Source organism: Chelmon rostratus, chromosome 22, assembly GCF_017976325.1.
Source record: "Chelmon rostratus isolate fCheRos1 chromosome 22, fCheRos1.pri, whole genome shotgun sequence".
Classification (NCBI taxonomy): Eukaryota; Metazoa; Chordata; class Actinopteri; order Chaetodontiformes; family Chaetodontidae; genus Chelmon; species Chelmon rostratus.
Genome location: NC_055679.1, coordinates 3,130,940 through 3,158,860, shown reverse-complemented (window position 1 = coordinate 3,158,860; position 27,921 = coordinate 3,130,940). Strand labels below are relative to the sequence as shown.

At 43.0% G+C, this 27,921-nt stretch overlaps 1 protein-coding gene across 1 annotated transcript; it reads right to left on the bottom strand.

Moving 5' to 3' along the window:
- Positions 1–52: 52 nt before the first annotated feature.
- LOC121626060 (neuroepithelial cell-transforming gene 1 protein-like) lies at positions 53–16,724 on the bottom strand. The gene is made up of 4 exons (XM_041964418.1): positions 16,501–16,724; positions 7,678–7,741; positions 1,002–1,064; positions 53–88 (listed from the first exon to the last, which is right to left on the bottom strand). The coding sequence occupies exons 1-4, from the start codon at positions 16,641–16,643 to the stop codon at positions 53–55; spliced, it is 306 nt and encodes a 101-aa protein (XP_041820352.1). The 5' UTR covers positions 16,644–16,724.
- Between the last annotated feature and the right edge of the window lie 11,197 nt (positions 16,725–27,921).

Here is a 27,921-nt window from a genome sequence, read left to right as displayed (position 1 = left end):
AATCAGAGCGACTGATCCAACTGGTTACAGAGGTCCAGGCTGTACGTCTCTGCTAATCCCTCTCATGTGGGCGCAGGACAAAAACAGCCTGCATGGAGACAGGGTAGATGGAGAGGGGCCACAGGTTGATAAGAAACTGTTTGGCCCATTGGTGCTACCCTCAGCACAAGAGGAGTTTTATACCCAAAGAGGAGAAGAAGCAATTAAAAATTAATATCCGACACAAAGCTAGTAAAGTTTGAGACACTTTCGTGAATCGAGTTAACTTTCATTTAGATAAGCTACGTGTTTGATTGGGGAAATGTGCCTGAAGCTAAAGGGTGTTCAGTTATGACAGGCTCATCCTGCGCTGGAACAACACTGACAGATCTTTATGTGTATACACGTAGGTGCGCTCATTTAACACCCACACACCAAATGAGGTATATTTTCCAGCCCTGCCAGTCCTGCCGCTCAGATCTCTAAATCGAAGAACCTGCTTTGGCGTAACTAAGAGCAGACTTCAACAGGCAACGCACCAAACAAACACAGGCTTTATCTAGATGTGTTCCAGTGATAAGCTGAGCCATTTTGATGATATGCTCTGAATAAACAGAAGAAGCACAGACTTCCGATACAGCCAGAGATCAGATACGGCCTCCAGTTTTCAGTTGCTGTTGCCATCAGATCTTAACACACAATAAACTAGAGTAACATGAAACAAAGCTACAGCTGCTTGCATTGGCTCCCAATTCTGTTATCATGTCTTGCATTGAGTTTATAGCCTCAATCACACTTTGTTTGACTTCATTTTGTGAAATAAAACAAATGGTTTATGAGTTGGTTTGATTTGATTTGATTGGGGTTCATAGACACCTCGGGCCTTTGGAGCAGTACAAGACAATGACATAACAAAAACTGATGCAAAACTTTGAAAAGCTGGTGTTCCTGAAACAAAAACGTAGCAAAGCGTTTCTGTTCTGCTGCTCTGCTGCATTCATGAGACTGATGATGTGTTTTACCTTAAAGTCGAAGCTGCAGAGGCTGACTGCATCGCTGTCATCCTTCTCTCTGCGCTTCCGCTTCTGTGGAGAGATGAACACACAGCACGTTAACTGGAATATTCAACATGCATCACTGGAATATGTTGGTACGTCATTAATGATTATTATGATGAAGACTGTGAGAACTCCTGTCAACCATGGACATTGACAGAGGTAGCATGAATCTGGAATACACACAACACAAAGCTCTTTCAGATTTTACTCTCCCAGCTGTCTCTCCACCCTCACTATAGTAGTGATGTAGATTGCAGGGCTCTCTCCCAGACTTTAAATACAAAACCATCACAGATTGGGATTCTCAGGGCAAAAACATCTCAACCTCTTGGGGTCTGACGCATTTCTTTGGAGAGGCCTGTTTGAAGAAAGACTAAAGAGGCCTAACATATGGAAACAACTCACATGTTGCATACATTTTCTCTGCTGTAGTACACATCCTTGTCTGGGGGCCAGTATGAAACTAGCATATAAAGCAATTTATTGCCCCTCCATTCCCTGCTCGTACTGCAGGCCAATTATGCTCATTGCCCCTGTAGCTCTATTGTAAAGCTACAACAGACACTGCTGGAGGTCCCACTGTGAACAGGAAAGGGTTAATTGGGCAGCAGGACACTTTAACACCTGCGTGTGGACTGTCAGTCAGTCAAGCAGGGCGAGTCAGTTAGCAGGTGAGAACAGTAGTCTGGCCTGTTGAGAATGAGGGTTGTTAAAGCCCCGAGGAGTACTGGTGGCCTCTGGGAGCCCCGGGGGTCCGTTACTGCGGTCCATTAACCATGGAGGGCAGACTGCTTCTGGCTGGACACACAGGACGTCAAGACCTGATTGACCAGCGAGGTGAGGACGGCCAAAATGGATACATAATGGTCAGGGGTGGCTGACAATGAATGACTGAGCGGAGTGTTTGTTTGTGTTGGAGTGGGGTGGTGGCGTGGGGCATTTCCTCTCTGGCAGGCTAACCTGTTTGTTTTCCCACACCCGTAAAAATTTAAGGGCTATCAACTCAACAATTTCAGCTCAACTGCTTCAAATATTTCTCCGTGCACTTCAGGTGGCGCTGTGACTTGTTGTCAGCGTAGCCATGAATAGCATGGTTTGTTAAAGTCAGTTGCATCTCAATAGGAGGCTGTGAGCAGAGCTGCAAATAACAAAAGATTGTGTAATTCACTTGGACTCAGCAAACTTTCATTCAGTGCCACAGCTGAGCACAGCAGAGGAATGCCGCTCTCGGTTTTAAAGCTAGCTAAGGAGCGAACCGACAAAATGAATCAGCAACATGTTAAATCAATTGCTGTTTAGCATTTGGCTATTCTGCTTTTCAAAGGACACCTCAAACGGAAGTGATAACACTGTGATAACAGCTATGATTAGACCCTTTTCAGTCAACAGCACGCAGCATTTTTATACACATAAAATATATTTATATGAAGAGTTTGAATTAACCACTTGGAAAGCATAAAACGCCTGCATGTAAAATTAAATGGACACTTCCCATTCCAACGAACACATTAGTGTTTCAGCTTGGTTCAATGTTAATTGTCTGTCGACTTCCTGTGTGATATTATTGTGTCAATGATAACCTCCTTATATATGGAGAGATATGGATAAACTAATCTCTGACAGTGGAGGTTTCCCCAGAGAATGCTGCTGAGATGCCGTAACTCTGAGAATGAACCACATTACATTTTATAATTAACCTACATTATGGGGCAGGCCACTCATGTAGGCCTATAACTTCTTTCATTCCTATTTGGACCCAATAAGGTTTTTTTTCCTCAAGATATCTTCCCTTACATTGATAAGAGCATGAAAAGGGTAGAATCGTGTTTTGTGGCAGTAGTGGAGTATCCCTTTTGTTTTTGCACAAGGTAAGCTTTATGTTTTGTACTTGGCAGAACATTAACCTTTCACACACTGCTGGTTGGACAGTATTTGTGTGTGTGCTGGAGTTATACGTGCGAGAAGGATAACAATCAGACTGGGTTATGAAAACATCATCCGAATAGGGAGACTAAGAACAGCCTGGATAGTGGTGGTGGGTACAGATCAGCAGGTCAGCTGAAATCTGCAGCTCACTGTCCCTGAAGTGTGCGTGAGTGTGAAGTGTGAATGCTCCCTCCAAGTTAAATATTGCCTTTAGCTTGGAGCTTACGCGAGATAAAAACGACACTAGAGTAATCTCTGTGCAAAAACAGACGCAGCGGGGAAAAGGGGAAGAAAATGAGGCGGCCTGTTCCTGCCACCTTTGGAAATCCCTCCGTCAGCAGCTCGCAGATGAAGAAACACCCTCCAAGTAGCGACTTGTTCAAATAGTGGGCCGGGATCAACGTAAATACTCTGACTCAACAAACAACCCCCCCGCCCCCTTTGCCCTTTAAACACACGCTGAGGCTATAGAAACTGCCGTGACCTGGCCAAGTTACTTTGTTACCCACTCTGGAGACACATTTGCATGTTACACAAAAGGACGACGATGTACACAGACAACAGAAACACAAAGTAACAGCGATAATGAACAGCGGCTGATACTTCAGACAAGTTTCAACACTTTCAGACAGAAAATGAGGGGTTTTGCATTTCGGTCTTCAGATACCAGCCCGTTAATAGAGGCTTGTTGTGCCGCCTGCCAGATTCAGACAATATCACAGTTTCATGTTACCATGACACCATGGGTTGGCTATTCAAAGAAAAATCCATCCTTTGACCTGACAAACTTTTCATTCTCACCTAGGCCTGAATTAGATAGGAGCCAAACTAGCCAAGAAGAAGCTTATACAGTTTGATGAAAAGGAAGAAAATATTTACTGTGTAGAAGAGGAGGGGGAAAAAATCAGACAGACAAGACAGACGAATGTCTACAAATCAAACTTCAACATTCAAAGGCTTTAGCAGTGTTGCCTGAACGGTTCAAACTGAATGTGAAAGACATATGTTCTGTGAGAGGGTTGGGGCAGGCTGGGTGTGTTGGTCCTCATGCCTCCTCCCCCACTCGTCATTGTCCTGTTCCACCTCAGTCACATGTAAATGACAGTAAAACCATGAGCTGGTCTGCTGACCGAGTACACATGCAACCAGACCTGGAGCAGAGTCTGGAGTGACTGCAGTCTCTCTCTCTCTCTCTGTGTGTGTGTGTGTGTGTGTGTGCGGTCTATTACTTTGCCGCATAAGCAGATCGGCAGAAAATGAATTTGACGATTAACTATTTTGATAACTGTAAATAAGTGATCAGTGAATACACCAAACAATATCAATTTCAGATTGGGCTATGTGTGCTTCATTCAAATAAGTCTAACAAATTTTTGAACTGGTTCTTTTGAACAAGTGGCCACTCTACAGTCTGCAGACGCTTTAAACACAGTGACAGAGGGAACTGCAGGACTTATTTATGCAGCATACTTCCATTCATAATGCATTTCTGTGGCTGCTAACTGCCGATATTTAGCACTTGGATCTTGTGTCTCCTTTGAAATGAGGTAGAGCTGTTCAAAGTCTGTAATGCATCACAGAGAGCTAGTAAAAACAGGAAAAAAAAAATTCATTTCACCTAACACGTGTTACTAACTATCAAGGGGCATGAATCCCAGACACTGAACAGCTGCAATACAACATCAAAGTGTGACATATCTGCAGAGGGCTGATACAGCTGTACTGGGCTCTCTTGAAATTGAAATGGATGAACGTCCACTGGGGAGCAGCACCTTGGATGCATTATGTGTTACCAAGGGTTCAGTGATATAAATCCTGCTCTCTGCGGAATGCAGAGGAATCTTCAGACAGCCAGCGGTTAAAGAAGTCAGTCTTAGTTTGAATATAAATTGCTGTTGATATGGGCACGGCCTTCCCACAACAATTACTAATGTTTGTGTGAAAAGCCTCGGCAGCTGACAGCCATATTAAATCACATCTGATTAAAGCTGGAATGCTGCTTATCAGACAGGCCACTCTTGAGGGTGACACCTCTGGCCGCCTGAACTTGTTGCTGGAAAAGACGGAATACTCTGAATCTGACTCTTGCTGCTGTTAATTACCTTCACATTCCACCAAACGGCAGTCTGGTCTGATCTGCTCCACCTTGGCATTGGACTGGAAACCTGACTCACATTCTCGCCGTGACAGAAAGCCCCTGGAGGCCTCGTACCTGATGTAGTCTGAGAGAATGGCCCAAGCGCCCGAGGAATGCTCACCTCGCCTGCTTCCAATGTTTGCCTGGGGGACCAACACATTCCCACTAATACCTGGCCCTGCCCCAACCAGGGGTAAAAAGACCCCCCCCCCCCCCATCAACCACTTCAAAGCCCAAATACCTGGCTAAACTTTATTCAAAGTCTTGGCAAAACCTTCAAGCTCAAAGTGGCAGGGTTGAGATAAGAGGGGCAACGAGACAAAGACACTTCCAGGATTCCCGTGCTGCTCGCTGTTTGGTAGATTTATAAATGACAGATTAAATGGAGGAGCGGGGGGGAGTAAATTGGAAGAAAGAGCTAACGAGGTCCACATGGTTTCAGCGGATGAGCTAAGCGTGCCATGTTTGCGAATCAAAGGCAGCAGGCTGGCACAAGATAAAGAGCTGTTGGCCTTCTCTCTCTAACCCTGCTTTTATTCCTCCTCCTTCAGACGAACGATGGATTGTGTTTCAGGCAGCTGTAAACCCTGGAATGCCTCCACACTCGTCATTCTGCTCGCCGTCTAATCTGCTCACTCTCTTCTGTTTCTAATCAGCTCGTCTCATTTAAGGCTGACTGTAAAGCACGAGCGGGTCAGCCTATTAGAGACGGCAGCGCTTTGTAGGCCATTATGTTCCTCTGGTAGGGGGGGATAAGAAATCAGAGCAGGCTGGATTGCCTTTATCCAGCATTTGGTCTCTGGCTACATGAGCAGACCCTGTTCAGCCATGAGGGAGCCACATAACTGCCATCACAGTCCCTCAGTGAGGTATTAGATGAAGATACACGCTCGGTGCCGGGAGCTGCCAAGGGGAAAGCTGGTTTGGAATGCGGCGTTTATAGATTTCACTCCACTGATAGCACTCTAAAACCAAGGTACGAGGATCGAGGCTGGAGATTGCTATGAAGGTCGAGTATAGAGGCCGGGTCCAGGTCTTAAGCAGCTCTAACTGAAACAAGGCCAAGATTCAAGCAGAAATGTTGCAGACAGTCAGACCCTGGGTTTCAAACAGTGCTGCAGCTGTATCTTGGTACCAACAGCCATTGTTAAATTAAACCTCTCTAACCATACCCCAGATACTTATACAAGTAGACTGTCATTCATCAGGCCAGATTTCTCCTTTTCTTTTTTTTTTATAATTGTTTTCCTTTTACTGTACCCTTGACACACTTATACACTGCCAACAAATCCATGCATTTGCACAAAGGCATGCCTATAACCTGAGTGCAACCCCCCACCTATACATTTAACATATTTCAGCCAGATTGTTACCTAATTTTCCTGCATTCTTCTGTCAACATTTGCATACTTGAAGCACTGCGATAGTTTTATTTTCCTTGTTTTGTGTAGCCTCCAGCATACACATGTTCACCGTCACAACTCAAAGCGCCACCGGGGTTAAAATGAGAAACGATGGCAGCACTTCATATCAGCTGTCAATCATGAATATTAACTCTGTGAGTGACTTGATAATAGGCCAAAATATCACTTGGCTGCTGTGTTCTCTGCGCTAGATTGTTTATGAGGGAAAAGAGGCATCTCTCTCTAACACCTCTGTACAACTACAAGTGGACTAAGTGTGACCCCCAACACAATGATGCATCTTCTCTCTGGCTGATCGCGTCACTTCAGTTTCAGGAGTCACATTCTTTAAATTAATATTTCATCCAATCATATCAATGATTAAAGATAATTAACTTCATAGTTTAGGAATTGGACTTTTCCAATTTTTCCAATTTCCATGTATGTGTGTGTATAATAACCAAAACCGTTGTTAAAAATAGTACTTTCTTAAGTTCTACATTTTTCACCCAATGAAAGAAACATAGACAGAGCCAGTGGTACAACAAAAGCAAAAGTCTGTAGTAACACAAATATTGCCAATTGTGAAGAATTGTAATTTCCTTCAAAAAGAAGTGTACTCACGTGTCTTAAAGTTTTTTTGCATTTAGGATAATGCATGTCCAGGAACACGGCCAAAGCGTAAACTAGTGGAAGCAAACAAGACATTTGTCCTCCAGTCTGGACGGTTTATCGGGGTTACAGTGGCTGCGGGCCAGCACGGAGTTGCCTTTCATCGCTGTGACAATGAACAGTGCTACCGTTTCCGAGGCTTTGTTGAAAACTCTGAGGTGAGATTTAAAGCCAAAACACGTCGTCATGACGGGAAGCTGTGCTCTCAGTTTGCACAACAGGAGAGAAGTCAGCCAAAAGCCAGCTTGGAGAAGTGTGCACATGGTAAATGTGTATTAAAAATGCATACATCACGCAAGTAGTGTATATTGTATATAAAGTAAATAAAGCAGGTTTGTAATTTTCTTGCTGCTCAGTGCTTTGTGTCTTAGCTATGGACCACCTCGCTCCCCTCTGCTGTAGGTGATTTTTATTAGATGTAAACTTGCTCGTGTGTCTGCGTCTTCCAGGTGGCCTAACGTGATCTGCAAACTTGAAAATACAGTGTGAGGCCTGTACTCACCAGACTGAAATCCCATTGTGGTACTGGGGTGATGAAGGTGAAGGAGCTTCCTCTTCGCAGGGACCTGAATAACAATACCAGAGGGGAGGGTCACAATTACAACAGAGGTACAATACGTCCTCAGCTACAAAAACCAACATCTGCAAGGCCCTGAACGCCATTACTAAAGATAATCCCTCAAAATCCACCACAAACATGAGTCAACCATGAGAATACTCCACAAGAGTCCACTGTGACCTAAAGTCCCAGCCAAAGAGTGAGTAAAGCTGATGATCTCAGTTCAAAGCATTCATACAGTGATAAGAGGGGAGCCGTGATTCAGGGAGCAGTGGTGTCCTGAGAAAACATCCACCCCCCGTTACCTACCACAGCCTCAGCATGGTGTAGCTGCAGCGATGCCCTCCAACTCAGACCAGGACTGACAAATGAGGATACTCCCAATCAGAGAGGGAAGGACAGCATGACCCCAGTCCACTTCCTCAAAGAGGCCTCATCAACCGCTAAGCTGTCCTTAGACCTAAGACCCCTGTGAGATTTGAAGGAGTCCTTTACCCCACACCTTCCTCCCTCCCAAAGATTTGGACATGGCCCAAATGTCTCTTTTTGTTGGGATTTTCTAACAGGGGACAGCTTTGCCTTTTTTGGGACCCCACAGTGGGACTGTCTGATCTGAACTCCCCGCCCAAAACCAGCCATGCATCCTGTAAATCCTTCTCATGTCAAACAACTTATCTTCAACCTGTGTGATCGTTAAAGTACTGCAACAAGGTTAGGCTGCATCAGGCCACACTGAGGACAGTTACACAACACATCACGCTCAGTGAATAGATGGTTACCCGGCAAGAAGAAAAACATCAAAGCAGCCCTGAAGATCTGTCTTGTACCAACAATAAATTGGATTTTTATCGAAGCACTATTTCACGGTGATGAAACGCTTTCAATGAGAAGTGTGTCTCACGACTGCCGTACAAGGCAGAGTGACTGTGCATCTTATGAAACTCAGTAAATGGATAGCTATGCACTGACTTGACTTACCGGTATGGTTTATGCAGATAAAAACTGAAGCCTCAGCCTCATTAAAAACTGGACAACAATGGTGGGCAGAATTTATGCGCCACTTGTTTTAAAGAACATGAAGAAAAAGCGATGTGTAATAAATGTAAATACCAAAATTGAACTCCTGAGAAAATGCAAACAAAAGATGAAATGTTGAGACATTGTGAAGTATGTTTAAAGGAACTATCACGCAACAATAGTGCATCACACTCAGCAGAACTGACAGCACGATGAATCAAAACCCCCTGCATTGCTCAGCTTCCACAATCCAATCATAAATGGTGTCAGAATAGTTGGTAACATTGAAGATGTATGTCTCGGGGCTTTAGATGGCAGGACCTAAAAAGGCATCAGCATCCGGAGAATGCTGAGCTGCCCAGAAACACTTGTTCTGTGTGTGTCCGGCAAGCGCCGCTTGTAACGCTGAGTCATTCCAGTCATACTGCCGCTCTACTACTGTTGCTCCAGGTGGCCTTAACCCAGTGACACAGCCAACTGTCCATCAACAGCTCAGCTCTGCAGGCAGCTGCAGCACACGCTGCACTCATTCTATCTGCTCCGACACTTAACAAGTGGGCTGGGGATTGAGGTAAAATAATGAATTAATTTGTTTGTTGATCAATAGATATTTTTCAAGCACAAAGGTCAAACATTCTCTGGTTTTAGCTTCTCAAATGTGAGTATTTGCTACTGTTCTCTGTATAATATCATTATAAACTAAGACTGAACCAGTCTTAGTTGATGCTACGCACTTTCACTGTATCAGTGAACATCACTGTATTCACCATTGTTAAGACGAGCTAAGATGTTGATTCAAGATGCCAAAAAAGCTGCATGAGAGTTATTATTTTTAATAACAATCTATGACACTTGTATGACAATAAAAGTCAATTTTACTACTCTCTATCAATCATGTAGCGCTGAAATGATTCATTGATTAGTGGACTGACAGACAGCTAATTGACTCTTGTCAGTTTTAATCAGTTTTAATTAATAGTTTCAGTCATTTTTCAAACAAAAATAGTGACACACTATTGCAGAGGACAAGACATTGTTCCTGCTGGCAAGGTAGTGAGGTGTTTTACAGTTTAGCAACAGCAGCAGCACACACAGAACAGACCTGGACAACTGACATTAACTGTGAATATCCACTATAGCTGACGACAGAGAAAAGCAGCCACCACAGGCCACGCGGTGGCTAACAAGTGATCTCCGGTAAGCTCAGTGGTGAGTAACACTGCTCATAAATCCCCGCAAACCAGAGCTGTTTAACACTACTGTAGTCTGTTAAACGAAGCCGGAGCAGAGGGGTCCTGCGGAGCTCAGAGGGTTGAACCGAGCACCAACACAGACTAATTAACTGCGTTATGTTTGGAGTTCCTGTCGGGACCACCCATGTTAGAGATGTATGCGCTGATGCTACTGTAAGGTGTTCCGGGTAAACACCATGTGTTGTCGAATAACAACAATAGCTAAAGAGAGAAGGAAAATGAGAGGCTTCCTGGGTGTCCTGGAAGCATGTCAGGGGTCAGAGGTCACTGCAGGTGTTGCTCAGACTTAACTGTCACGGGATTAACTTGACACCTGTACAGGGCAGTTTGTCCTGTTGAAGTGTCCTCAAACCCCCATTTGGCCCACAAAATGTCAATCTCTTAACTTGTAGATGACAGATCAGCCCACTAAAAGGGTGATCAGCTGCCCTAACTGTAGTTTGAACAGAGAGAGATCAAAACAGTCAAAAGACTCCATCAGTTTCTGTGACTTCTGACACCTTATGACATAACTTTAAGAGATAAACACTGTCACAACCCTGTGGCGGTGATGCTATTTAATAGTGGGTATTTGTAATTTTGATGGCAGAAGATCTTACGTTCACTCAGCTGTTACGCAACCCCAGTCTCCCCAGATACAAGCCTCAAATGACAGACTAACATATGAGTGTACAGAGCTAAAATAGAAGTGGACAGGGCTGTCATGGGAAAAATCTTGTAGCTTCTCTGTGGTTTGGGTTTTCAGGCTATGACAAATATCTCTGCTGCAAAGACATCAGGGTGTGTTTGTGCTTCTGAAATACTCTGTGACTAAAATCATTGTGGGCGGAAGCTCAATAAAAAAAAAAGATCTATTGACGTGTCTTCCACAGGTGCATGCCCTGTCCTAGTGTCCTTGAGCAAGGCCTTACATGTACAGTCTATTGCAGCGTTTTTAGGCCTTGTCGATTAATGGCCCAAAAAGGAAAAAGTCAAACCCATCTGCGGTATGTCATTTTAACCGTTGCATCTGGTAAGGTTCGTATCGATTAACATAGTAAGCTTTGCAAATTACATATGCAAAAGAAAAAGAAAATGAAATTCATATGGTCTTTAAAACGACTATCTGAGAATTAGGTTATCTAATAGAATTAAATTTTGATTAACCTTTTAGACGCCAAGAAAGTAGGTTGCTACAGCCGGTCTCTGATATGGATTGGTACTGGGCCGCACAGAAAGAAAAAATAATTTCCATTATTTTGTTTTTTCACATAATTTGAAAAACAGGTGGTGCCTGACAGTGCCAGTCTGCAGCCAGGTCCTCTTGACATGATTAAAAAGTGGATTTATGTTCATTATTATTGTTATTATTATTATTAAAGAGAAAATACCACAGTTTTTAATGCCGATCTTATCATTTTATTTTGTTTTTATCTGCTACACCTTTAGACTGGGCCGTGAAAATATTGTCAGACATTAAACTGGGCCATGGTACAGAAAAGGTTGGGGACCACTGGTCTAAACAATCGACTCGTCAGTGCATTTCTGTATTGCAATTTCTTACTGCTTATCGGCTGATGTATACACTGAAACTGATAGTGGTGGAAATGCAATAAACTCATATGGCTGATGTATCATGTCTAGCCAAACCTGTGTTTTTATGTAAGAAAACTCACAGCATATGATAGGAAGTGTCACAGAAGTCTAAAAAACGGTCAGAAGTCTCAGTTAAATTATCAAATTAAAATGATCATTTTCAGTTGTATTTGCGAGCCATGTCATACTATTTAAGACGGGCCATTTCAATGGCATGACGTGAAATCAGCAAGTAAATTCATTTCATTATAGTAATGAAAATAATGAAAGTACCAAGCACATGCATTATGTTGAAGTATTGTAGTCACCATTACTATCTTGATCCAAGTACCAGTCCAATCACTATTGTTCATTTCAATGTCTAACAAGGACAAGAGGATGAGTCCAACACCTACAGAGCATGTTAAGTAGAAATTTACACAAGCTTGCCAATTACACCACTAATGCTTCATTGATCTGTATTGTATCATTGCTTTCAAGATAGTGCAGTATGTAAGAGACTAATGTCAGTTAGTGTACCCTTGTTGTGAGTGCTACCAGAGACATTTACTACTTCAAGGGAGATTCCGAATACTGGCAAGCATGACATGCCTATTACATGTTTGGATTACGTATATTGCTGGAACCCTGTTTGTTTGGAAAACTTCAGTCTCATCTTTTCCTTTAGCACTTATCTATTCTGAAATTCAGTAGAATTAGGATCTTAATAAATTCCAAAGCAACCCCAGTTGCGTCACTCTGTATAAAGCATCACATAGCTACAGAGTTGTCATTGAAACATGATGACGCAGAGAGCATACTGACTGGTTGGCAGAGAGGCGCGTGTGTGCTGGCTGACAGTAAAGTAGAGGCTGCTGTGGGATGGGCAGAGCCTCCAGAGAGTCCTACCGGTTCACAGCATGTTGATGAGAAATGACAAGCATTGGCCCAGGAGCTACAGTACGCTGGGCTACACTCACTGTCTGACAATTGTTACATCATCAGGCCTTCAGCCAAGGTGTAGCCAATTTCTCACACTGGTGGAGAGAGACACGCTGGGAATGTCACAGGAGATGAGAGCCTGCAGCAATTACAAATAACCGCTCTTCCACTCATTGACTCATCATCTCGCTGCTATATCTAAACAACTCTTCTTCTTCTTCTTCTTCTAGAGAGTGGTGCTAGAAACAGAGTAAAAGAGTAAACCACTCCTTCAGCAGCCCCTGCTGAGGACTCTTGTTGAAGACACTCACTAGACTGCAGTTGCAGAATGGCTTCAGTTGTATTTTGTGTCCATGTTAACTGACAAGACAGTCAGCATTACAGGTGTTCAGACTGAAAACAGCACCGTGGTGAAAAAACAGACAGGGGCTGCATTAGTGTGGGCTTAAGACAAATAAATATGATCTAGAACAAGTGAGGCTGGATTTTACCAATCTAGAACGTTATCATGGTGACAGGCTCAAACATCTTGAGGTAAACAGTGAAAAACATGTTGTTTGATTGTGTAAACAGGAACTGTAAGTTTTTATTAATCTTGTACATTCCGTTAACTTACAATACTTATTTCCATTGGCCTTTCTGCACGGCCAAAACAAACCACTCTAACACTGTGCACATTGATCGCGCACTCACAACAGAGGTGCATATACTAATAACAAAGATGGTACTCATACACTTATTAGTTTTGTCTATTGGCAGTTACAAGTGATTTATTCAAACAAAGTGCTATAATTGTGCTATTCTCCTCTGAACAGGAAAAAAGAAAGAAAGAAAGGCAACAAATGCCTTTTCAGCAGTTCTCCATAGCTTCAATTAACATAGCTATTGGCCTTTATTCACAGTTTGTCCTTGGTGGCAAAAGCCCAACAGTATTTCTCATTTGTCTTCCTCCTCTTCCTTAAGGTCCTGGTATTGCTCACACTGGCTCACTGTCACACTGAGATGGCTTACTGGACACTTGAATACAACAGTTGGACAAAAACAAAAATATCGCCTGTTAACAGTTTACGGCTGTTTGGCTGATTTTGAATGAGGAAATATACATGTGTGTTACAGCGTGCTAGGTATGCTGGGGTCTATCTGATCTCTTCTGTCCATGAAGTCCTTTGCAACTGAAATCACCTCAGCGTAGTGAATATATCATGTGATACTCAGACCTACTTGAACTATTTCACTTGTGAGTAAGGTAAAAGAATAAAGGTCCAACTCTGGCCTAGCTGTTGAAATTTTCCATTGAGCCAGCATGTTCAGTCCATTCAACAGCTAAAGTGTGTACGTCAGGACTTTTGTATCCTTCGAAAGAGAAACCAAATCCCTGATTATGCTTTGTAAGCTGGACGGATGAGCAACAACTTAATATCTGAAACATAAATTCTTCAAAAGAACAAGCACTGTTAATAATGGCCAAGAATATCCGGTTGACTTATTACCACTTTTCTGCGCAATTTACAGAGCAGGTACTACTACTGGAGACATCTTAGCTATTGATCAGGTCATAAATATCTATTTCTATAGAAACTGACTCATCCAATGCAGACTTATCGATTGTCGTGCTTCCCATACTGTGAACAGTTATGAAAGCTGATAGCACCTGCGTATCTCATGAATACGTGATTGACATCACTACACACACTTCACACACTGCCTCATCACTACCTCCAGTCAGGGGACAAAGGTCCTTTCTACTCCTGTATCGGCTTTTATGTGTTGAGGGAAGTCTGGCTCATGAGTCAGTGGATTAGCATCCCAGCTAGCCCTGCCCTTGTTTGCTGAAGCTGGCTAACTCTGAAACAGCGGTGGCCCCACCTGCGCCCACGTCCTTCAGTATCTTTACTACTGATACCATGGAAGACTCATACACAGCATTGTCATAATACTAGCAGGTAAAGCAGCAGCTGATAAGAACACCTCACAGGGTGAATATGCACACTACTGTTTTATGAAGTGTTATATGAAACCCCGCCCTAAGAACATTTATTCAACTCCCCGCCCATTCAACGTGAGTTTTTAACCACGATGCTTTACATGGACAATGAACTTACAATGCTGAGTTCACAAGCTTTGAACCAAGCTTGTTTATTTCTGTTGGTTGAATTTTGCACATGCTTGGCAACAAGACCACTCAAAAGAAAAATTCCACTGCCAACATTTAATGCCAGTCTCATTTGGGAAATCAAGCCTCATTTTCTCTCATTCAACGCTTATGTTTTTTTCCATAAACCTTGTTATGGAGGTCAAATATTGGGTGATGTTTTTCCATGTTTGTCTGCAGAGCCTGTTGGGCACTGGGCAGGGCTGCGGCACTTTGGCACACAACATGGAAAGCCTTTCAAAAGAGTCCAATAATAACTGCTCAGGGTTTATTGCACCAAAACATACTGATTATTATTATTGTATATCAGCCAGCAGTCTGACAACTTACCAAATAAACTGTTTGACATATACGACCTCCGGGACACTATTTAAGAACTGGTCACATTTATGGCCAATATATTAAAGACGTTACATACAGAGACAATATGTGTGTGTGTGTGTGTGTGTGTGTGTGTGTGCGTGTGTGTGTGTGTGTGTGTGTGTGTGTGTAGCACTCAATTTTCTGCTCATATCCAAAGTTATACACAGAGAGAAAGGTAGGGTTGGAAAAACACTGTTTAAACACATAATGAATTGTGAATTTTAATGTTCATTCCATAAACAGTGATGCATCAATAAACTGGATAATTGGCCGATATCAGTTTTCAAAAAACAATACTGGACTGTATTGTGATGATTTCATTTTGTGGCTGATAACTGGTAAAGAACAGGTCCACATCTTTTCAAGTCTGTCTGTCACATTTAAAGAGTTAGTGGTCACTGTGAGCAGTCCTCCTCTCAGCATTGGCTGTGAAGTGATCCTGAACTAGCGCAACTCCAATAGAAGAGATGGGGAACAAATCCACAGTTCTGTGGAAGGATGCAACCTAAAGTTGAGCAAAAGCTAATATGAAAGCGGAGTCACATCAAGTGGTTAGCTTCTAAAGTTACAGTCTGTTTAGTAGAAAATGCTGAATTTAATTCGACATGGTTTTCTAGTAGAGTGGTGGGTCAATAACATATAGAAGCACTTTGGGCACATATGGGTTGGCATGTGAGACTTTAAAAAACAGGTGAGCCCATCCTTTAATACAGCTTTTTTATATACATAAAATAATTTATGTACTTTGTAGTTTGTGTGTATGAAACTTGCACACACATTTGTGTTAAGACCTGAAAGCACACACGGCTGTAATGAGCATGACAAAAATCTAGCGGTGCATCTTTACAGAAATGAATAATAAACACAGAGCCAAACCTGCTGAGACAACACAAAAAAAGCAATATGGATAATTCTGCAGAGTCAAACTCAGACCCCCTCAAAGGACTGGTACAACGGCTGACGTAAAAACACCTCTGCAATCCTCAGCCAAACAATTTAGTACTACAGTTCATTAACTTCAAATACTCAAGATTTTACATATGGAATCCAAATTGCTTACACGCAAATAGAAGCAGGCACAGCAACAGGACAGCAAATACAACGGAACGAACAGAGGGTGGCCCACAGCGGCCCTTGGCTGACATCTTGTGGCGTTTTGACACAGTTTACAAACATGTAGACGGAGTTGTGTGTGTTTGCAGTAAATGTTAGTATGCTCGAAATGAGTAGTCACACTCACTTGGATATTCCGAAAGTTACAAACCCTCCGTTTAGAGAAAATACGCTGTTAACGGTAAGCAAAATACTGCGTATAGCTGCAATGCGCGAGGCTAAAGCATGCTAGCCACCGTTACCTCAGCTGTAAATGTTGCCCCGACTAATATAAAAGACTGGTTTGGCACGAACGGTTTTTACTGCTGCTTTTGGCTTTGTTACGGTGCTTTTTGGGAGTTTTGTTTGTTTTGAACAGACATATGTGCTCACCGTCTGAGACTCCTGTTGTTGTTTTCGAGCGGAGACTCTTCTTCGTCACCTGAAAACTTCCGCTTCAAGTTCCTGGAGCTCGCTTGCTTTTTCGGTTTCTCTGAGGTCGAAACGGGAGATTGGACTTCACCGGTTTCACCCATTTGAAATGTCTCAGACCTGCGGTGTTTTAACTACGTGATGCTGAAAGGTTAAACAGAACAATAACAACAAATCCCACTACAAAAGCCTGACGCTCGTGACTGTTTTTTGAATATGGCGGAAATCCAAGAATCGACCAATAAGAGGAGAATAGAGGAAGTCGTTGCTAGGATGTTACGCTAAATGGGCGGGGCCAGAGTAGTTCATGTTCGGTAGTGTCTACGGTGTAACGCAGTCACAGTATTTACGCAGTTTTCCATTTGCTCCATGAAAAATGTATTTCCATACACATATTAAATACACTGCACACAATCCTCGGTGCCTATGGTTTGTTTTAATGATCTAATATCTGCTCATGTCTACATTCACATTTTTATTTCCCTGATATGTGTTCTATTGTTGCTTTTATTTTTTTTTTATCAGTTTTCATTTCTAATTTTACTGTTTGTTTTCAGCTGGAAAGCACTTTAGTCACCTTGAGTGTTGTAAAGTGGTATATAAATAAATTTTGATTGATTGATTGAAAAACAAAGAAAAATATGTTGCTAATCAGACCATGTGGCTAAATAGCACACTGGGTTTAAAACAAACAAAACACATCAACGCAGGAATTGTATTTCCTGAAATGCTTTAATGAAATTCTTATTGCAGCAGGCAGCTTTTTTCAGCTTCTTATTGCAGCAGGCTGCTTTTGTCAGCTGCTGTCTGCTGTTTGATGCATCAAATAGCAGACAGACACAGTTAGAACATGCTGGTGAAAATAAGTGAAAATAAGCAACTGTTTGCTACCAAGTTCTCCATATCAACTTAAAAGGTGCTGGTGTGTGTTCACAGTGTGTTTCTGCCATCTGCAAGCCTTCAGAGAAATGAGTTATTGCAGGTTTAAGTAAGGAATGTCAGTGCTTCTTTCACCACTGAGCACTCGCCTCACTATATGATCCAAGACCTGCCATTTACCCTTAAACTGTAAACATGGTTTTCTTACACTCTGACGGTGGCAGCCTGTAACACGTTAAAAAAATGACTTTTCAAGAAGGTCAAGATGTGTCAAACACCCAATAAAAAGGAGCAAGAGCAGTAAATCTGCAAGGTCAATATTGGCTTATGGCAGATATAATGATATCTGTGTATGCTTAGGTTGATAAGTAACAAGAAATTCCATAACAGAAATGACAAACCAGGTGTGAGATCATCTAGAAACAGTGTCACCGATGCATAGTGTGTCCACCAGGGAGCGCTAGCATCTGGTTTTTAGGGTTACATTTTTTTAATTTGGCACATGGCACGTATTCATTTGGCACTGACACCTCACACCGAGGTCCTGGGTCCGAGTCCCTGTTCTTTCTGTGTGGAGTCTGCATGTTCTCCCTGTGTCTGCATGGGTTCACTCCAGTTTCCTCCCACAGTACAGAGACAAGCAGCTGATTAGAGACTTCAAACTGTCTGTGAAATGATGGTCTCTGTGTATGAAATCATGTACAAATAAATGCAGAAATACTGGCATCCAGCCTAAAAGAACTAAAGTTGGTGGTGCTTGTCTGAGATCTGCCTCCTACTAGCTGCTTCATCTGGGCTATTCTAATCCAGGTAGCCAGATTACACACCTGGCAGCACTTCATTCTCACCTGCCGTGAGGTGATGAAACATCCCGCTGTCCTCACTGTCTTACACCAGCAGGAGGTGGCTGCAGGGGAAGAGCGGGTATGGCGTGTCCATTCTTTTCTCATATCTTTGCAGACCAGTGACCAGCATCGATCATTACCAGTTCAATACATTCCACTAAAACTGGTCCACTTAATGGGCAACAAACACAACTGTCTTTACAGGGGTATGTTATCTAAAAGCCAGTCTTTCAGTTTTGTCTTAAACATGAGTGGGTTAGAAGTCTGCTTCATGTTATTAGGAACCATTTTCCAACCCCGGGCTCCCAAGTATCTGAAAGAACTTTAACCTGTCTGCCTACTGATTAGCACCAGCATCAGATTTGCTATGCTGGACCATAATGTTGTGCCTGTGAGCTTCTCTGACCTGCAGGAAGAAGTTCTATAAGTAATTTGGGATAACACCATTTACAGTTTTTTGAACTTTAACTGTGTCACTTTGGACTCCACATGGAGGCAGTTTAAACCTCACTAACTGGTTCCTCTCTCTATGTTCTCATGGATTGAAACCAAAAAGCAGTCTGATCTATTTTGGTAGACCTGAAGACATATTAGTGTCTATGACGCCTCAGTGTCTTAATCTGTTTTCCTGTTGTCTTATTTAGGCTTTCGTACGTATACAGATATTTTGCAAAATGAGCATTTTCCCTTACGTTGCTCCCCTCGTTCACAGGTAAACTGCATTTTAGGTTTTATGGTTAATGGTAAACTGGTTAATTTACGTTTGGTTAGCACTGATAGCTCGTGTGTCAGAAAGGTGAAACACTGAGTTGCTATAGTTTGTGTTTTTAAGTTACTTCTGCCAAAGGGAAAAAAAGCTCCCTCAGCATTTTTACATGAAGGGGAAAATCTTAGTTTAAAAAAAGTATCCGTATATACGTGTGATCAAGAATTAAAACTAAGTCATTGCAACAAGGTACATTGTATTGCTACAGAGAAAGAACCTCAGTCTTATTATCTGAATATAATCTAAAAGATGGAACTACAGGTGGCTACTGATCGCTCATGAAACAGAGTTTGATTCTACATTTATATTTTCTGCTCTGGTTTTCAGTTGCATCATGACTGAACTTCAGAAGCAAACAAACAAACAAAAAACAGCAGTGGAGAAAGTTGTTTGATTTCCAGGTTGGGACTCTTCAATTCATACTTGAAAGTCGGTTTTTATGGTGCAGGATAATAAAATACAATATAAACAAAAGCAACTTTCCTCTGTCAATGACAGCTTTTCTTTTGTAGTTTAAGAATTGTTGAACTGCAAATGGCCAGTAGCTGATCCAGTGGGTTGCTGGTTATACACGAGTGACCGCCTTAGTCGAATGAATAGTCGGCTTCTTATTTCCCACTGCCAGTGTTGGCTTATCATTGGCCAGATCAGTAGTTGCTTTAGGGAGGACACAGCCTTCACTGACTTCTCAGTCTTAATTTTGTCCGCTATCCTGCACCATAAGTTTTTACACCGGTTAACTGATTGCTTGGATCCGCCTCTTGCAAACAAAAACATAAAAAACAAAAGCAAGTTTTATGTAACATATTTAATGAGCTACAGGAAATACAAACACATGGAAACTGCAAATCCTGCATTATTATGCTAATTGTATGCATTTTAAAAGGCCTTTGTGGAACAACTCAGTAACCTTAAAGGGGTATTCTGTGACTTCTGTCAGCCTCTAGTGGTGGACAGTTGGAAGTGCAGCAACATCGACTGGTTGCGGAAGTATAAATGACATAAATAATAAACTCTCTTTTTCAAAAGGTACAAGCAATAGGTTTATTAGAGCTGAGATTAAGTAGCTGTCCATGAATCCAAGAGTAAACTTCAAACTCCGGATTGACCTCTTCCAGCTTGGCTCAGGAAACAAAGAGCCAGTAGTTACTCTCTTCTGTTTGTCCTGTGTTTTGCTGAAGACTCACAAATGAATTGATCCACAGTTTTATAACCGATTTCAAATGGTGCTAGAAGGCTGCAGCGGGCTCTAAGCACCAGAGGAAATCAGTTATCTTTTAGTGGGGAAAGAGGAGGAGGAGGAAGGGATGTCCTGTGCTTGTCCTCCTGAGGCTCACTCACTGCCGGAGCTGTCCTCCTGTCCCCAAGAACACTGATTTCAAATGGTGCTAGACAACGGGAACACACATCTAAACCACCACGTGAAACCAGCTTCTGGGGGAAGACGTGTTTGGTGTTGGATCACAGCTGCAGCGGTGAGATGAACCGACGGCAGGGAGTTTAATGACATTAAGGGTTTGTTCGCTTCTTTGGGATGGCATGCAGTTGAACACTCACTAAACCTTGACAAAGTCTTCATTTGACAGCACAAAGTGTCACCATTCTCAATACAAAACAGAGGCTCCCCTTGGCACGTTAATCGAGCCTACTATTTACAAGGTCAATAACAAATTTTAACTCATAAAACTCATAAAACACTCAATAATACAATTAACATTACTATCATAACTACTAGTGCTGCTACTATTTCTAATAAAAGCTGTTAAAAGCATAACACAATAATGACAGCAATGCAACCACAATAAGGACGGCATTAAAAAAAGCCATTCAGCCATGCCTCAGAGACACACACAACACCACTAGCAGTCAAGTTAGTTCAGTCATACTTGTTTCGACTGATCCTCCCTGCAGTGCGTCCATGTGCCAATCTGTCAGTTGACGAGCTGCTCCGTCAGAGGAGGAGAAATCTGACGGTGCTTCTTATTTCGAGAAAGTCTGTCTTAAGCATGAATGTAGTTGTCATGGCAGCGCAGTGACATGGACGGCTGGTACGTGAAAATTCCCCTCCAGCAGCAGAGAGGAATTCAAACAGAAGAGAGATCACAACAAACAAGGCTGACAGCACATGACAGCAACGCTTGTATTAGGGGAAATTCATAGTGGGTGCTGCCAGCTACACACTGACGCACAGTGTTCTTTTACATATTCAGTATATAATGATGTGTACCTCGCTCTAGCCTCACTGCCACAGATCCTGCAGGGAAGAAGACAGAAGAATTACATGACAACAGAGTTGAAAGGCCCTGTGGATGAATGAATGTATGCGTATACACGCATTAGTATTCATGAGTGTGCTGTGCACACCCCTTAACTCCAACAATAGCTTATTTAACATCCCCTGAGCTAAAGCTATGCGACACTGAATGCAACTGATTCTACCTGTCCTGCAGGTATGGATGGACATGCCACACCTTTCCCTTGCCTTTCCCTCGACATTCCCACATATGTATCTGGAGATGACACTTTTAAACCCTTTTTCTTCATAGACACATCTGATTTCTCCAATATAATCAAGAAAAAGTAGACGCTTTGCTCTGAAGGCGAAGTTGGTAAAACCTGCTCCATTTAGTTGTTGCTGGTACGCCTCTTCTGGCTTTCTGTGCTCCCTTTCCAGAAGAGGCCAGTCGGACACCATGCAAGACTTGGGTTATCTTCTTACCATGAGATGAATTTGCATTCAGATCTCACTGTACAGATGAGCTGAATGAATGTTTGAATATGTCAGTGTTTCGTAAATGTATACGTCCAAGTTCCAAGTATCAAATACAAGATAATACATTATTAAAATAATGAACAAATGTTTCTTCGCTGCACACCTGGTGCTACGTCATTGGCTGATATCTGTTTCAGACAGTAAACTGTGGCAAAATCTGCTCAAAAAACTTCAACCATTCCTGTCACAATCTCATCGTAGCTGCACAGCACAGGGTTAACAATGCTAACATCGGCCAATTTACCACCAAAATTGTTTTTTGAAATAACTGGTCTTTGATTTCACACAAAGGCAGCTTGTTAAGTTTATTTAGTTTACTCCATGAGTTGGTTGAAAACGCCATCTCCACCTGACTTGTATTAAAACAAGAATCCTGTAATAGGGGCTTGATGGCTTCATACATGATACTGTGCTAAAAGACTGAAGCTAAGTAAGCTAACACGATAAGCTAGGCTAAAATTGTCAGCATCAATACCAATACCAATCTTTGCATGCTGCCGAGCCTGACCCTATCTACGGTAAATAAACAGCATTGTTGTTGTACTGCGGCGTGGCGCTAGTTTTTTTTAAGAATGATAAGGAAGAATATGAGATCAGACTGTTGTTTCATTCCAATGTCATTCTGTTTGACTGCTTAGCTTACATACAGTAGCCTACATGGTATTTTCAAACCACATATTATCCTACTAGAGAACTAATTTCCACACAGTGGGGAAATACTACACAGTGGATCTGGTAGTCGTGAAATGTAACCTGTAAACCCACAAAATAATGTAGTTAGCTGAAGCTAACTCTTGACCTTTGAGGTAACGCTAGGCTAGTTGCTAGTGAGCCAAAACTGCAGCAAATGTTAGAGCAGACAAACGGCCTAACACACGTTTGCTCCGCTGTTTATGAATGATCAGTGATCTGGCTCTCAGACATATTTTGGTCGGCTGTGTTTCAGTTTGATCCGTTCCGCAGTTTGATTTCCCACATGACTGCTGTCAAAAGGTTAATAAACTGTGGTGAGTTTGTTTTAATATTGCTGGAGGAGTATTATACGTGACAGAGAGCTGGCTTTTGCTGCAGAGCAGGCGGACAACATTGTCCGCATCTTCCAGCCACATGTGGCTCCACATTTTATTTCCTTACTTTCAGTTCCTAAACAGCACGCAAAGCAATGCGGCCTTTCTCGCTTTTGTAAACATTATCATTTAAATCATCTTTATCGGGATTTTGACAGCCTATGATGATCTATTGTGAATATAAAAGTTGCAGGTTATGAACGAGCAGAGACGCAGATTAACACGTGATCTGGTGTATCACATTGAAATGACTCTGATTCATCCGGTAGAAACAGGAAAATGATGAGTCTGTTTGCACTGGGGGCACATCGTACCATCCAGCTGGCATTTTCTCACCACTCGCTTGACAAAAAAAATCTGATTCGAAACCTCGTCACCCGATTAAATGGCTTGTTCAAGCTGCTGCATTGTTTTGCGGCGCTCACGCCTCTGTTCCCTCTGTGACATACGAGCATAGGAGCACCTCCAGGTACAGGAATGCCCAAACAGTGTGTGTGTGTGCATGGTGTCTCGTGTCACAGCACAAAGACCTCCGTAGGCAGCCATTTGTGGGAACCGGCGCCCAGCAATTATGTAACCGGCCAGGTCGCCATGACAACAAGGCTACAGTAAATGCTGCATTGTCCCAGTGGCTCTTACAGGTGTTTGGAAGATGAGTGTCAGATGACCCGTGATGACAGAGGTGTTAGAACTGGCACGTCCAGGTTGGAGCGTTACTTGGGGTTTCATGACACCCTGCTTTGGGTTCAGGAGGGTGGGGGCAGTGGAGGCAGAGCAAGCTGGACACTTCATCGCTAAACTAATCAAGCAGATACGAACTCATGCTGAGATGCGCTTCAATTGATGACACAATATTTTGTCATGCTGTCACATGTGGTTTAACACATCCTGTAATTCAGCTGGCTGGCACAAGAGGGCGACAAAACATCTAGAAGCTCCCACGGCACCCTGCAAGATAAGTAACTATGGCTGCTTGTGTTTTCACATGGGGGAAGCTCTCATCTCTCCTGCCCTTAGCTTAAGGAGGTCAAAGGTCAGTTGTACAGCAGCAGCACTGCTAGCACAGATACAACCCAGCGCCGGTCATCAGGGGACGACTGCACATCACAGCAAATAGAGGCGGGAATGTGAAGCGAAGATGTCACACAAATGATGGGATCTCACTTCAAAGTATAACAACAAAGGTGTCATTTCCACTAAAGATGGTGGGGAGCTGCTGTCTCCAGCCACCGCAGTCCGGATGAGCCAGTGGGATGTTAAAGTAAAAAACACGTCACACACACATTCTGCAAAGATAGGGAAACGAGAAAATTAGGGCATGAGAGCAGATATGATGCTCTATCCTAAAGGCAGTGGAAAACATGTGACAGCTGTCCCTCTGGTTCTCACTGTAAGCAGAGACTCAGGCCTGCAGTGTAGCTTCACACCACGATTAACCAGAGAAGTACAGAGACTTCTAATGAAAAATGACCAGGTGAAGTGTCAGTTTCACCTCTCTCCCTTTCTCTCTTGATTAACCAAACCTGCACACTTTCAATTCTGCTTCTTTCTACTCCTCTCCCCTTCCTCCTCTCTCTTTATGGCCCGACTCGCCAAAAGCCGAGGCCGAGTCTGACCCGCATCCATCCTGCATGGAGGGATGGATGCCTCTCTGCTGAGGCGCCGCCGTCCCTAAAGGATCTGTGCACACCCCCGTCTAAAAGGAGAAGTGATCAGCATGAGTTCAAAGGATTTAAAAGAGTCTTGAACTAAAAGAAGATGGAAACAGTAGAGGCTTACGCAAACCCCGGACCAACACCAGCCCCCTGCAGTATGAATGCAGGAGTGAGTGAGACACACACACACACACACACACACACACCCCTCCTTTTTCGCTCTCTGGGGAGAAAGGGTTCCTTGTGGAGGTGAGGCGAGTGCTCTCACTCTGGCTTCCTGTTCCATTCTCTCCCAGGATGTGACACATAGAGACAGAGGCTCACACACACACACACACACACAGAGCTGGCATGAATGGCAGGCCATGGCTCCCACGGGTGACGGTGATGTCATCCTCCCTGTCGCTCCATCCGCCTGTCCACGCTGCCTCTGTGCCTGGAAGGAGAGAGGTAGAAATGACGTTAAATGATGACGATTGCAAGTTTATATAAGAATTTTTTTTTTTGTCTCTTGTTTGCAGTTTTGCTGAGTCATGGTGCAATACTCCACTGTGCTGATAATTGGGCTCCTTTCATAACAAGTCTATTTTCTGGGGTCAGAGATGTGTCCTTTACTGAATCATCGTTTTATCCTGTAAGCTACAGAGTTCATGTGCACTACAGTTAACCCTGAGGAACGAATGGATACGTGAATGAATAAATGGATGCAGGGACGGGAAGGCGAGCGTAGGAGGGGGAGCAGCAGCATTAATCCAATAGATGCACAGGATGTTCACGCCATTTAGCAACAACTATTAGTCACACCGCAGCACCACTGTCTGAACCACCTGCCACAGGCCGCATCATCACACACCTTCAGGTGAGAAATAGAGAGCGATTTGCATTCAAGAGAGTGTGTGTGGGGGTGAATCACCGGTAAAAATGGACATTCTGTTGTCCAGGCATGACAAGCCTCACTGAAGAACACGACGGCTTTGTCAGTGTGCTTGTTAAAGCCTCGTCACCGCACAATTGCGGCGGTTTTGACAGTTTGAAAAGAGTACAGCAACATTCTGGGCCCTCTTTGCGCACTGAGGTGACGCATGGGGCATCCGCGTGCACCTGCACTATAAAAAAATCACCACAATAAAAGCAGCTTTATGACGTACTGCGTCATGGCTTTTCACTGGAACGATACGCATACGTGTGCGATACATGTGTTCTGATTAGCTGAAGAAAGGGATGCACCAACCTTTGTACCGCCTGCCTCACATGAACTTTGACCTATGGAAATAATGGTATAAGGAAGGAAGAATCGCACTGCACTGCAAAAATGCATCTTACAAAGCGATTTTAGCTGCTGTTTCCAAGAATGAACCCTCAAGCTCAACTGTACAGCAAGCGCTGTCTGACTTTTTCAGGGCGGCAGAAGCAGACTTCGGCCTTCTAGTGCTTCAGCAGTCTCTTAGCTTTATATAAATGTCATATTTATCTCTGAAGAGCTAAAGCACTGAGGATTTCAAGTCGGTTCAAAATTTCCCAGCTCTTTGAAAACCATAAATGAGGGGGTCGTGGTCATGATTAGCCGCGGTCGTGGTTATAAGTCGCCCCTCGCCCAGATTTTAGGTGAACTGAAACCAATCTTCATCCTTCATGCGTGCTTTCACTTTTATTCACTCATTTGGTCCAAATTTTAATTACCAAAAGGAAGAAATGTAAGTTTCATTTATTACTCATGCAGTGACACCTAAGGCTTTCTGAGGGAAAGCTAGTTAGCCTTGCTTGCTAGCCTCTACTTTCATGTTGTTCATAGCGTGCTGGGAACGGCACATAACCAATGCCGTGTGGGCAAAATGGGGAAAAAGACGTCTTGTATCAGTGTTTGTAGTCTTAACCTCAGAGGGCTTTGACATGCTCAGCAGTGCACCACAGAAGCTGACAGCTCACTCTTTGCAGTGCCGGGCCCTCAGATGTCAGTCAACTGCCGCGATGGGATTTTTCCACAAATACATCCAACAATGTCTTTCTCCCCATTTGAAAACTGGAAAATATGAACAAACACCACAGCATCATTATCATTTACTTGTCTACTGTTGCTACTATAACTGCTGCGATCGCTGTGTTGGGGTTGGCGTCTAAACCGTGTCTGAGACGGGCTAAATTTTGTCAGAAGAAATGCAGCTCCACAGTGAACCAATAGGCATCAATCTAAAACCATGTAATTATACGTTTCGAGGCCCCTTTGCTAAGTAGGCTACATGCTTTGGTGCACATGAGGAAAAACGGACTGTTGCATCTCATTGCACAAGGTTTGAGAAAAATCTACCAAGCATTCAACATGATGCACAACAAAAACAAAACCAGTTAGCGTGACATTCCCAAGCTTGTTCATGTTTCATGTATCAACACAAGACATCTGAGAACATCAACCACTATTTCATAAGGTTTTGTCCCAAGGAAATCCACCTGCGGAGGGTTTTGTAGTCAGTTAATATAGATAATTAGGTTTGGAGGAAATTATAGAGGCAGTTGGACCTGTAATCACATGTTTGCCTTTGATTTCTAGAGAGTAAAATGAGAGAAAAATTAAACTATTTCTCATGAACTGGACATCCCTGGCACCGACGTCTTGAATAGCTATCATCTTTGTTGGCAGTGAATATCACATAACCTGTATTGCTTAAAGGAGGTATGCACAGTAGTGCTTGGGAATGAAACCCTTTAATTGTTCCTGTAAGAGAGAGGAAAGACTTTGTTGCATGTGCAGTATTAAAAACCATTAAACTGCTCCTCCTGCAGGGAGCCTGCCTGACACCTCAGGGCCACCAACCTGATACTGATCCTCCCTTCCCGTCAAGAAACCTCCGCCCCGCGAGCCATCTTATTGTTCACATGCATCTGTTCCAGGAAAATTAGAGCGGCTCGACACCGACATGGAGAAGCGGAGATGATAGACTGCAGACGGTGAATCACAGAGCAGTCATAGCATCCTCTAGCAATTCCATGAACAACACTACTATACTGTGGTCAAGGAGGATTTCTTTCCTTTCACTTCCTGGGATTGGAGAGTGAAAGTTGGCACAAGCCCGACCATTCACCATTGGGAAAGAAGCCACAGCATATAGGTGTCTGCAAGTGGGGGAGAGTGTGTGGTTGCTCGAGTTAACTCAAATTGTTATCTGACTTGAAATGCCTGTTCTGCTCTTTGAATCAATGGGTTCTTTCACTAAATGATAACGTCCCCCAGGAACCAGTGCTGGCCTCCTACGAGACTACTGTGTTGGCGTTAGGGCTTCAGCAAAAAGCAAAACGAAAACACACTGAGTCACGTGTGGTCTATTAAATCTGTATTCCTAATAGATTACATTGTAGCATTAATGTTGTAATTCTACTCTTTACCTTGCAAATTCCTTTTCTG

Bases quoted from the DNA above. Each gene is read 5' to 3' on its own strand.
- LOC121626060 (XM_041964418.1), bottom strand. From the start codon at position 16,643: ATGGGTGAAACCGGTGAAGTCCAATCTCCCGTTTCGACCTCAGAGAAA. The intron at 7,742-16,500 runs GTGAGCACATAT...ATTGTTATTCAG, and splicing joins AACAACAGGAGTCTCAGACG to GTCCCTGCGAAGAGGAAGCT. The intron at 89-1,001 runs GTAAAACACATC...GTCTCCATGCAG, and splicing joins TCTGCAGCTTCGACTTTAAG to GCTGTTTTTGTCCTGCGCCC.